The 10,703-nt window shown below is 57.4% G+C and overlaps 1 protein-coding gene across 1 annotated transcript; it reads left to right on the forward strand.

The window, feature by feature from the left end:
- The first annotated feature begins 241 nt into the window (after nucleotides 1-241).
- LOC102744230 (alpha-actinin-1) lies at nucleotides 242-10,438 on the forward strand. Its single transcript, XM_031034640.2, has 11 exons — nucleotides 242-504; nucleotides 968-1,076; nucleotides 1,615-1,755; nucleotides 2,570-2,752; nucleotides 3,046-3,180; nucleotides 4,369-4,548; nucleotides 5,215-5,361; nucleotides 6,262-6,342; nucleotides 6,812-6,877; nucleotides 8,101-8,259; nucleotides 9,702-10,438. Exons 1-11 carry the CDS (start codon nucleotides 257-259, stop codon nucleotides 9,858-9,860), a joined length of 1,608 nt encoding a protein of 535 aa, XP_030890500.1. The 5' UTR covers nucleotides 242-256; the 3' UTR covers nucleotides 9,861-10,438.
- The last annotated feature ends 265 nt before the right edge of the window (nucleotides 10,439-10,703 follow it).

The raw sequence follows: 10,703 nt of genomic DNA on the forward strand, positions 1-10,703 counted from the left end.
AAAAAAAAAAAAAAAAAAAAAAAAGATGGGGCACCCCTGAGGCGCTTGGGTGGTTCTTTCCTGGCTATACCACAGGGCCTAGCCCTGTGTAGTCTTCATATGGAACCACTCCTCGTGGCCCCGTACATGTTCCATGGAAAGTAGGAACTTCCCCGACTCGGCCTCTTAGTGGATGTTCCTGCTGCACATCGCTTTCTCAAGCTGCAGATGATCGATCGCTGTATGGTGGACATCTGGGGACGTCGTGCCCCCGGATATGGGGCTCTTGGGGCCCCGAGGGGTGGACGGTCGGGGCCAAGAAGATGGGGCCTCTGGCTTCTGCTCAGCCTTGTACCCCCTCTCTCTGAACCCAGGCAAAGAGGCTATGCTCCGGCAGAAGGATTATGAGACTGCCACCCTCTCGGAGATCAAGGCCCTGCTCAAGAAGCACGAGGCTTTTGAGAGCGACCTGGCCGCCCACCAGGACCGTGTGGAACAGATCGCTGCCATTGCGCAGGAGCTCAAGTAGGCGAGGCGAGGCGCGGCAAGGGCTGGGGCTGTTGTGGGAGGGGTGTGGCTGTGAGAGGCGAGGAGGGGGGTACAGCGGGCGCCCGAGTGGGAAGGGCATCAATACAGAAGACTGAGTGTCCCCCCAGGCGGAGAATGAGCCCGTGACCCTACTGCTGAGGGCATCTGGTCCTTTCCTGGAACTAGTGCAGGGCCAGAGCTCTTGCTGGGCCTCAGAGGCTCCCTGCCGTGGGGCACTGGGGTCAAGACTGGCATCGCTTCCAGCCGAGGTGTGCCAGGGGCCCTGGACAGAACTGGCCTTCATTTGTCTCCCAGCAGTCTTCTGAAAGCCAAGGAGTTGGGGGGTGGGAGGGGCACCTAGAAGGCCCCCCTGTGCTTCTCGCACCCCCAGCCCCAGGGAGGAGAGCAGGTCCTGGAGGTAATCCGGGTCACCGGACTCTTCCTGTCTCTTGCCTTCTAGTGAGCTGGACTATTATGACTCACCCAGTGTCAATGCCCGGTGCCAAAAGATCTGTGACCAGTGGGACAATCTGGGAGCCCTAACCCAGAAGCGGAGGGAAGCTCTGGAGGTGAGGGCCCCTGAAGGAGAGGGAGGCCTGCCTCTAGCAGCTCTGGGTGCCTCTTCCTGCTTTGTGAGTCCCTTTGCTTTGAGCCAGAAGGCTCCGCTGGGTTCCCTGGACCTGCTCTGGCCTGCCTGTCGAAGGTTCACCCTGGCACTGGATTGAGCTTTGCCTTGCTGGAGATGCCTCCTCTCTGGCCCTAACCACACCTCCTCCTCCTGGTCTAGTGCACTTCGCAGCCCAACCCTAGCCATTTGAGAACTTTCCTATTTTACAGGTCAGACCGGGGGCCAGGCTGGGTGATTCCAAATGTGGGAGGGTCTGTAGATCCCTCATTAAGAACCAGTGTCCCAGAGAAAGCCTAGTCTTTCTGTCTGACTTAGTCTGGTGCATCCAGACCTAGACCCCTTGTGGCTGGCCAGGAGGGTCTTGGAGGCCTGGGGCGGGGTGGTGGGGGGCGCGGGGAGTGGGCAGGGAGTGATGATTCTGGATATGACTCTGCTGAATATCTCCCTGTCCACCCCTTCCCCTCAATTGTCACTCCCAGCGGACAGAGAAACTGCTGGAGACCATTGACCAGCTGTACTTGGAGTATGCCAAGCGGGCCGCACCCTTCAACAACTGGATGGAGGGGGCCATGGAAGATCTGCAGGACACCTTCATCGTGCACACCATCGAGGAGATCCAGGTGTGCTGCAGACCCCTCACCCCCAGAGGCCGGCTCCCCCAGGCCCCTGTGCAAACCTCGCTCCTGCAGAACTGCTCTGTGGGGATGGGGATAGCAGCCAAGGATTTTATACATTTGAACGAATTACATTTTATGTATTTTGATTAGGTAATATATGCAGATGGTATAAAATCTAGAAGATAAAAAGGATATGCTGTAAATTCTCCCTCCTACCCTAGTGCCCTCCCCAGAGGGAAGGGCATATGCAAGCATTTTTTTATTTATTCATTAATTTATATTTATTTTTGTGTTCTTTATGTATTTATTTATTAATTAATGTGTTCTTCCCCATACCCTCTTTAACACAGAATTATATACTGTATTCTGAATCCTTGTTTTTAACTTAATGTTTTGGAGCTCATTGCATATTAATAGCTTCCTCATTCTTTTATACAGCTGCAGGGGATTGGATTTAAAAGATTTTGCAAAGGAAGCCTGGGTTGGGGGGGGGTCACCTGGGGAGCAGACCTGGGGCACCCTTGTCCCTGACCCGACTGTGGGATGGGGTACACTCTAGGGTGGTTGCTCCTGACTTCACCAGCCCTAAGCATGAAGCTATTGCTTTGATGGCTCTGCCTTCACCTCCCCATGGCTGGCCCTGCCCGCCTGGTTCTCAGCCATGAGCATCCTTGGTTGATGCCTCTGGGTCTCCCAGCTGGGGTGGGGCCAGGCCTTCAGTGGCCCTGCCACCCCCCTCTACCCTGGGACCTGTAGGGCTCCCTTAGTTCATCTTGCCCACAGGAGGCACCGGTCACTGTGCTTCTCTTGCACCCAGGGACTGACCACAGCCCACGAGCAGTTCAAGGCCACCCTCCCTGATGCCGACAAGGAGCGTCTGGCCATCCTGGGTATCCACAACGAGGTGTCCAAGATTGTCCAGACCTACCACGTCAACATGGCGGGCACCAACCCCTACACAACCATCACTCCTCAGGAGATCAATGGCAAATGGGAGCACGTGAGTGCAAGGGCTGGGTGGGGCATTGGCTGGGCCATTGAAAGTTTTATAAGGGCAGGGATTTTGTCCCCTTTTTTGGTTGATTTTTATTGATCTTATCTTTTTCACTATCACACGGTAAGTACTCATCGGTCCAGTTAATGAACGATGGAGTTTCTGGAACAGGTCCATGTGTTCACTCCTGTTCTATACCTGCCTGGCCCCTTCCCTTCATGCCCCTTCCATTTCCTCATCTGAAGTATGGGGCAGGTGGCCGGCCCGTTGCCCACATCCCATGATTGTCCCCACCCCAGGTGCGGCAGTTGGTGCCTCGGAGGGACCAGGCCCTGACGGAGGAGCACGCCCGCCAGCAACACAATGAGAGGCTACGTAAGCAGTTCGCAGCCCAGGCCAATGTCATCGGGCCCTGGATTCAGACCAAGATGGAGGTGCGTCCCCTCACGGGAGGCAGGGATGGGGGCTTCTGCCCTTCTGAGCACCATCCCAGCCGTCAGGCTTGCCCTGTCTCCTAGGCGAGACCCCGGGAGGAGTGCCTGTCCCAAGCCCACGATGGGCCTGCTGCCCTACAGGGGTGTGGAGCCTGTCAGGGAAGGCCAGTGGGTTGATCTCGATCTCTGGTTTGTGAGCAAAGACCCACCCAGGGCTGCCATTAAAGAGCCACATGAGGAAGTCCCACAGAAGGATGAGTGCCTGGGGAACTGACTAGCTGATTTATCCTTTGGCTTCTTTGACTGACCAGGTCTCCCTTCCTCCTGAGCAGAGAGCTTTGTCAAAGAGAGGATCTTTCCAGAGAGAGAACTGAGCCTCGGGCGAGCATGGAATTTTTTTGTTGAGTTGTTGGGCCAGATCCTGGGGCGCTGTAGATCAGGGAAGGGGCCCTGCTTGGGTTAGAGAGCATGGTGTCTCTCTGAGCTCCTTGAGGGCAGAGACCATGTCGAGCTCATGTTTGTGTCTCTCCTGCACCCCACCCCCACCTGCTTAGCACATGGTGCGTAGTAGCTGCTTAGGAAATATTTGCTGGGTCAAATTGAGTGCACAACTGAGGCTTTTACAAACAGGTTTTGTTTCCATAGATGAAGTCAAGACAGAAAGGGGGATGAGGCCTGGCCCGTGGGGCAGGTGGGATCGAGGCAGGCCAAGGCAGGCCCTGTGGGGGCAGAACAGCAGGTGCGTGGCCACTGAGGAGGTGCGTCAGGTGCTCTGAGGCTGTGAGGAAGCTGGATCTGTGGGCAGAGAGAGAGTCCCTGAGGTGGGTGATAGCTGGGAACAAGACTTGGGCGGGGAGTTTGAATGGCAAGCAGAGGAGCGAACGTTTAGGTGAGGAGCTGACCTTGCAGCCCCTTTCTGAGGCTGAGAGGCACCCGAGAGATGGGAAGTATGTCATCTGGTAATGACAATTCTTCTCATACCCCTTTATGATGCTGTTGCCACACCAAGGTGTGTCCCTGCTCAATGTGTCTTGTTCTTGGTTGACTAATGACCACTGATGGGTTCCCTGGTACTGGGGTGGGAACCGAGAATCATCTGAGGGGCTGACCGATGACCTGGGTGCCCCAGTCCCTACCCCAGGGACAGAGGTGGGGCGGTCTGACAAGGACTTCCTTCCGGGTGAGCAGGAGATCGGGCGGATCTCCATCGAGATGCACGGGACCCTGGAGGACCAGCTCAGCCACCTGCGACAGTATGAAAAGAGCATCGTCAACTACAAGCCCAAGATCGACCAGCTGGAGGGTGACCACCAGCTCATCCAGGAGGCCCTCATCTTCGACAACAAGCACACCAACTACACCATGGAGGTGGGTGGCGCCAACCTTGCTTCTCCAGGAAGGGAGACCCATATCCCCTTCTGCTCCCCACCCCCCGGGCTGGCGCAGGGGGCAGTTACGCATCTTCCAAGGGAAGTGCTCATTGCAGGAGGACAAACTCTCACTTGGGAGTGAGGGGATACTCGCTGCTGCTCCCCTCTGGAGCTCTGGGTCTTCAGGCTCTTCTGAATTTCAGGGAGGTTGTTGAGAATGCAGACTCGCAGGCTCCAGCTCTAGGATTTGATTCACTAGGTCTGGGATGAGGCTGAGCACCCTGGTGATTCAGATGCAGGTGGTCTCCAAATACTGGCTTAGGCACCTGCTCTCCAAGTGGTGAATTGTTTGGACCGTGAAGGCGTGTGTGTGTGGCGCTAGAGCGGGGATGTGCAGGGCCCTCCTTCCTGACCTGACTCACGCTGTCAGTTCTGGTCTCTGCTGCCTCAGGTGGAGGCCAGCGCCCTCCTTTGCTTCCCCTTTCATCATCTGGGTCCTCTGTCCTGGTGTGTTGTCCTTGTCCTGGTGATGCTGTAAATCTGGCTGGCGGTCCGGATTTGATTACTTGGGCCGTTTCAGTATTGGGGGAACGAGTAGCCAGGAGCGGGCGAGGCCCAGGCCTGGGGCCCTTTTGCTGACAGGCTCCTCATCCCCGCTCCCCAGCACATCCGTGTGGGCTGGGAGCAGCTCCTCACCACCATCGCCAGGACCATCAACGAAGTGGAGAATCAGATCCTGACCCGAGATGCCAAGGGCATCAGCCAGGAGCAGATGAATGAGTTCCGGGCCTCCTTCAACCACTTCGACCGGGTGAGAGCCCCACCGCCCGCACTTAGAGCAGTCCCCAGCCCCTGCCCCAGGGCTCTGGAGGGCACTGCCCAGGAGGTGGGCAGCCATGCTGGGCCAGTTCCTGGGCAAGCGAGGAGGAGGAGAAGAAGGGAGAGCAGGGAGTCAGCCTGCCCTGACTGCACCTCCCAGCGGGCCTTAGAAAGCCTGTCCCGGTGTGCTGTCCCTGCTTTTGCGGAGCAAGAGTGCATGTAGTGAGTGGAGAGAGGATCTCTGGCCCCGACCCTTGCTCTCTGGCCACGAGGAGTCAGCCCTTGGGAGCAAGGCTCCCCTAGCCTCAGGGAGGCTCCCTCCCCCCACCCCCAGCAGTCTTTGGGAGACTCTGTGGGGCGTCAGCGTTGTTTGTCCTAGGTTCTCATCCTGGCTCTGGGACAGGCTGGGTTTTACATGGGCCGGCCCTCCCAGTGCCCTGGGGCTTCTGGGCAGCCAGAGGGGTCAGAGCATGGGGTTCAGTGCTGCCCACCGCCCCTGCCTCCTGCCCTGTCCTCCAGCCTCCTGGGTGGGTGAAGCCTCCTTGGAAAGCCGGGTTGGGGCCTTGGGCACGGGGTGGGCCGGGCCCTTCTGGGGGAGCTTCTCACCCATGTGGCTCACCGTGTTCCCCTCTGGCCTGCTTCCCAGAGCAGGGCTGCGTGTGCCAGGGAGAGGGCACCCTCTGGACCTCGTCCGTGTGTCTAACCGTGTGCACTTTTATTTCCCCTCCCCCCCCCGCCCCTTCCACCCTCCACCCTCTCCACCCGCATGCCTTTGTCCCCGTGTCTCCCCCCACACACCTCCCTCCACCCGGGGCATGGCCCACCCCCTCCCCTCACGGCCTCCACCTCCCTGGCACCGCATGGCTCGCTGCCTGGCGCACGGCGGCCCCAGGATCACTCCGGCACGCTGGGTCCCGAGGAGTTCAAAGCCTGCCTCATCAGCTTGGGTTATGATATTGGCAACGACCCCCAGGTACTCGCCTCCTGCATGGAGCACGCTCAGGGGTGGCATCCGGGCCGAGAAATAACGCGTTTCTCCTTTTTCTTTTCTCTCTCTCTGTCTGGATCTCCCTGTCTCCCCTTTCCTGTGGGCCTCGGGGCTCGTCCTCTCCTGCTGTCTGGCCCATGTCGGGCTCCTCTTCCCACTGCTCCAACTGCTCTGACCTCTGCCTTCGGTCGTCTTTCGTGGGAACCTGCCCGGGGCCCACCTTCCTCTCTCCTTGTCACTCTCCATCCTGTGGACGGACTTTTGCCTCTCCCTATTCTCTCTCCTCCCTGTGGATGTGTCTCCTCCTGTGTTCCTTTTCCCTTCCTAACCACCCCCCAACCATACACCTCGACCTCCCCTTCTGGCCATCTGCGCCCTGTCCTCCTGGCCCTGGGCCGGCCCTTCCTCCTCCTGCCTCTGACCCTCCGGTGTCTCGGTGCCACTGCCCCCACAGAAGAAGACAGGCATGATGGACACGGATGATTTCCGCGCCTGCCTTATCTCCATGGGTTACAACATGGTAACGTAAACCCCGCCCTCTGCTCTGACGAGGGCCCGCCAGCTGGCCAGAGAAGCCGAGTCCTGGCCAGGGCAGGCTGGAGGCCCTCAGGCTAGGGGCTGCTCTCACTGGAGGGGCCTCACGATTCTGGTCTGTCGGGAAGATGGCGCCCTGCAGGCTGGGCCCAGCCTCGTGGCCTGTGTGTGTCCCAGGGGTCTGGCCTTCTCACCTCGGTCTCTGTGCTGGCGTATTCTCTGGCACTTACTGTGGAGATGGGCTTTTTCACTCCCATGGTGGATGGTGGGGCTGACCCCAAGGCTAGCAGGGAGGACTGGAGGTTTGGACTTCCCGGGTCGGGTTGGGCTCGACTTCATCTTTCAGGAAGCACAGAGGTTTCTGCCTCCACCCTGGCGGTGGCTCCGGCCACGCCTGCCGCCCCTTGGCCTTCACAGTCTTCTCAGCTGTGTGCCCTCACGCAGGCCTTCTGAGCAGAGCGGGGGCCTGAGCTGGGCAGCCAGGCAGCTCCTGGGCCGCAGTGCAAAGGGCAGAGCTTGGCTGCCCCGGGCCGGGCAAGGGCACAGGCTTGAGATGCAGGGAACCCAGGAGTAAATCCCAGCTCTGCCATCACCAGCTTGGGGACCGGGATGAGGTGAGGGGACCCCAGCAGGACTGCGGTCAGGGCTCACTGAAGGAACTTCCGTGAGTGCTGTGCATGGGTCTGACACACAGAAAGTACAGTGTGGGGAGGTCATAGGTTGTGGAGCCAGGCCATCCAAGCTCAAACCCCAGCTCTTTTACCTGCTGGCTGTGTGACCTTGAGCAAGTCACCAAGCCTGTCTGGGCCTCCGGTTGCTCGTCTGGAAACCCGACGGAAGGAATAAGGACCTGCGCCATACAGTGGTGGGGAGGGTGAAAAGAAGCGAAATGCCTGCAGCCGTTAGAAGAGCGCCTGGCACACGGTACATGCCCCGTGCCGTCAGCCTCGACAGCTGTTGGCAGGACTGTCGTCGTTTGCTCCGACGGGAACCTGTGGGGCGTGGGAAGCCTGAACGGGGTCTTCGCTCTTGGGTCTGATGTCCCTGTGATGCCCTTAGGACAGCCCAGGTCAGGTCAGGGGGCCGCTGTGCCCCCCTCTCACAGTCTCAGGCTACTTTGAGCCCCCAGGGGCTTCAGGTCCCTATGAGACATTCCCAGCAGCCTGTGGCTGAGAGGTTGACAGGCCTGGGGTTGGCTCTTCTCTCCAGGGAGAGGCAGAATTTGCCCGTATCATGAGCATCGTAGACCCCAACCGCCTGGGGGTAGTGACATTCCAGGCCTTCATCGACTTTATGTCTCGGGAGACCGCCGACACAGACACAGCGGACCAAGTCATGGCCTCCTTCAAGATCCTGGCTGGGGACAAGGTGGGTCTGCTATGGTGTGGGTGCTGTGCAGGGTCCACTCCGATCTGGAGGGGAGGTCACTTGCAGCCCGTGGCCCCTTCCTCCCACTGGGCCTCCCCCTGCTGTCCACCTCCACCCATTTCTGTAATGTTTTGGGATCAGCTAAGGTGTTAGGACACAATATGAGCCTGCGGGGGTGGGGGGGGTGTCTCCTGCCAGGGAGCGGGACTCCTTCGCACTTGGGCTGGAGCGATGAGTAGTAGAGACGGGTAGAATGGGGTGGGGATGTGACCGAGTGATGGAAGGGCCGTCTGAGAACTCAGACTTCACCCTTACGTCGTGCCGGGCACAGGCGGGGAGCGGGAGGGAAGCATGTCTCGCACTGGTCTACCCTGAGCACCAGTCAGTTTCGGTTTCCAAATTTCCCAAGTCCCCTGCCTGGCAATGGAACAGTGGGAATACCAGGGGAAACTGGCAAAGCGGGGGATGTCTAGAGGCCAGAGTTCCTTTCTGTAAAATTCATAGGATAATCCTTCTGCCATCTTTCCTCCAGACTGAAAAGATTGAGTTATAAAAAGCCAAAGCTAATGGGGAGCATAATTTCTGGAATGTCTCAGTCTATAAGGGAAAAAGACTGAGCCAATAGAGGTTCCTAAAGTTTAAGGACACCCTATTAGAGTCCTAGCACCTTGGAGCTGGAATGACCCTCAGAAACCACTTCCTTGAAGTGACTCTGGGTCTCTGAGGTCCAGAAAGGGACCTGGGCTCCTGACTTTTGGAGTGACCTAGGGGTGACCCCACCCTCCTCGAAACTGGTTCCTAGGGGACTCTGGCAGAGGTAGGGCATGGGGCTGGGGGCCCACCTTGTGGGTCAGAGCCTCAAGTGAGCTGTTCTGGAGCCTAAAACTCCTAAAAGAAGCAACTTCCCAGTAGACCTGTCACGGACACACAGAAACCTGGGCTGAGACCAGGCAAGGTGGGGGCAGGCCCACATCTCGCAACCGTGGTGGAGACCGCCGTCCACCACGGCGATGTCACGCTTGGATGCTCACTGCATTTGCTGACATTACGTGACCTCCAGAGTGTTCACTTGAGCGGGTGTGCGTCCCAGCCGGAGTCCCTGCTGGTGTTGCCCCAGCCCGTGGTTGCTGCAGACTAGAGAGATACATGGAATTATAGGTGCAGTTGGCGCTTGAATTAGCTTGCACACAGGCCAAAGTAGGTATGGAAATGGCAGGACAGGAGATTGAAAACGAACACGCGTTTTGTGTATACACACGTGGGTATGTATGCAAGTGCGTGCATTATAAACATGCGCGTATATAAATGGATACGTGATATACATGTGCATGGGTGCGCGCGCGCACGTCTCCGTATCCAGAAGCAGGAGGAGGGGACGGGGCTGGGGCGGGGTGCTGCCGCCCCCAGTGACATCCCGGCGGCCCTGCCCGCTCTCTCTGCAGAACTACATCACGGTGGACGAGCTGCGCCGAGAGCTGCCGCCCGACCAGGCCGAGTACTGCATCGCGAGGATGGCCCCCTACAGCGGCCCTGATGCCGTGCCGGGCGCTCTGGACTACATGTCCTTCTCCACGGCGCTGTACGGCGAGAGTGACCTCTAACGTGCCCGCCCAGGCCAGCGCCCTCACCCTGCCCGCTGCGCGCCCCCCCCCGCCCTGCACCCCTGCTGCCCCCTCTCCCGCCGGGATTTGGTCTCCTCGCTCAGCCTCGAGCCCGGCGAGCCGGGACCCACGTGGCATCGAGCCTCCCTGCCCGCAAAGTGACAGTTTACAAAATTATTTTCTGCAAAAAAGAAAAAAAAAGTTATGTTAAAAAAAAGTAAAAAAAAAGCCAAAAAACCACATATTTTATTATAGAAAAAGTATTTTTTTCTCCACCAGACTTAAATGGAAAAGAGGAAAAATTAACTGTTTGCACCGAAATGTTTTGTTTTGTTGTGACATAGGACAATAACCAAGCACAATGTTCTATTCTGTACTTTTTATCGATTTTTTTTTTCTCTCTGTATCATCTGCTGTATTCATTTCTCCAATCTCATGTCCACCTTGATGTGGGAGCGGGGCGGTGGGGTGGGGGTAGGGGGGTATCTCATCAGAAGGCACATTGGTGCATGTGTGTTTGCTAGCTCACTTGTCCATGAAAATATTTTATGATATTAAAGAAAATCTTTTGAAATGGCTCTTTTTTAAGGAAGAGAATTTATGTGTCTTGTCTTCTCGTTTTTAAGCCCAGAGGTGTGGTTAGCGCACTTTTTTTCCTTTAGTTTTAATTATTGCCGATTACAAATGAGTAAGATTGGAGAGTGTGGACAATTTCGATACTACTTGTCACACACCATATTAAAGCAACAGTGCTCCCATGACCACTCTTGGCCTGCTCCTTGCTCACTGTTTTCCAGAAGGGTGCGTGGGTCAAGGATGATGGGGGCCCACTGTACCCAACCT

Source organism: Leptonychotes weddellii, chromosome 9 (genome assembly GCF_054177405.1).
Source record: "Leptonychotes weddellii isolate Sample4059 chromosome 9, ASM5417740v2, whole genome shotgun sequence".
Taxonomy (NCBI): Eukaryota; Metazoa; Chordata; class Mammalia; order Carnivora; family Phocidae; genus Leptonychotes; species Leptonychotes weddellii.

What these genes read in the sequence shown, in the direction of transcription:
- LOC102744230 (XM_031034640.2), top strand. Translation starts at nt 257, where the DNA reads ATGGGGCTCTTGGGGCCCCGAGGGGTGGACGGTCGGGGCCAAGAAGAT. An exon ending in ACACCATCGAGGAGATCCAG is followed by an intron (nt 1,756 to 2,569) that starts GTGTGCTGCAGA and finishes TCTTGCACCCAG; the next exon opens with GGACTGACCACAGCCCACGA. An exon ending in ACACCAACTACACCATGGAG is followed by an intron (nt 4,549 to 5,214) that starts GTGGGTGGCGCC and finishes CCCGCTCCCCAG; the next exon opens with CACATCCGTGTGGGCTGGGA.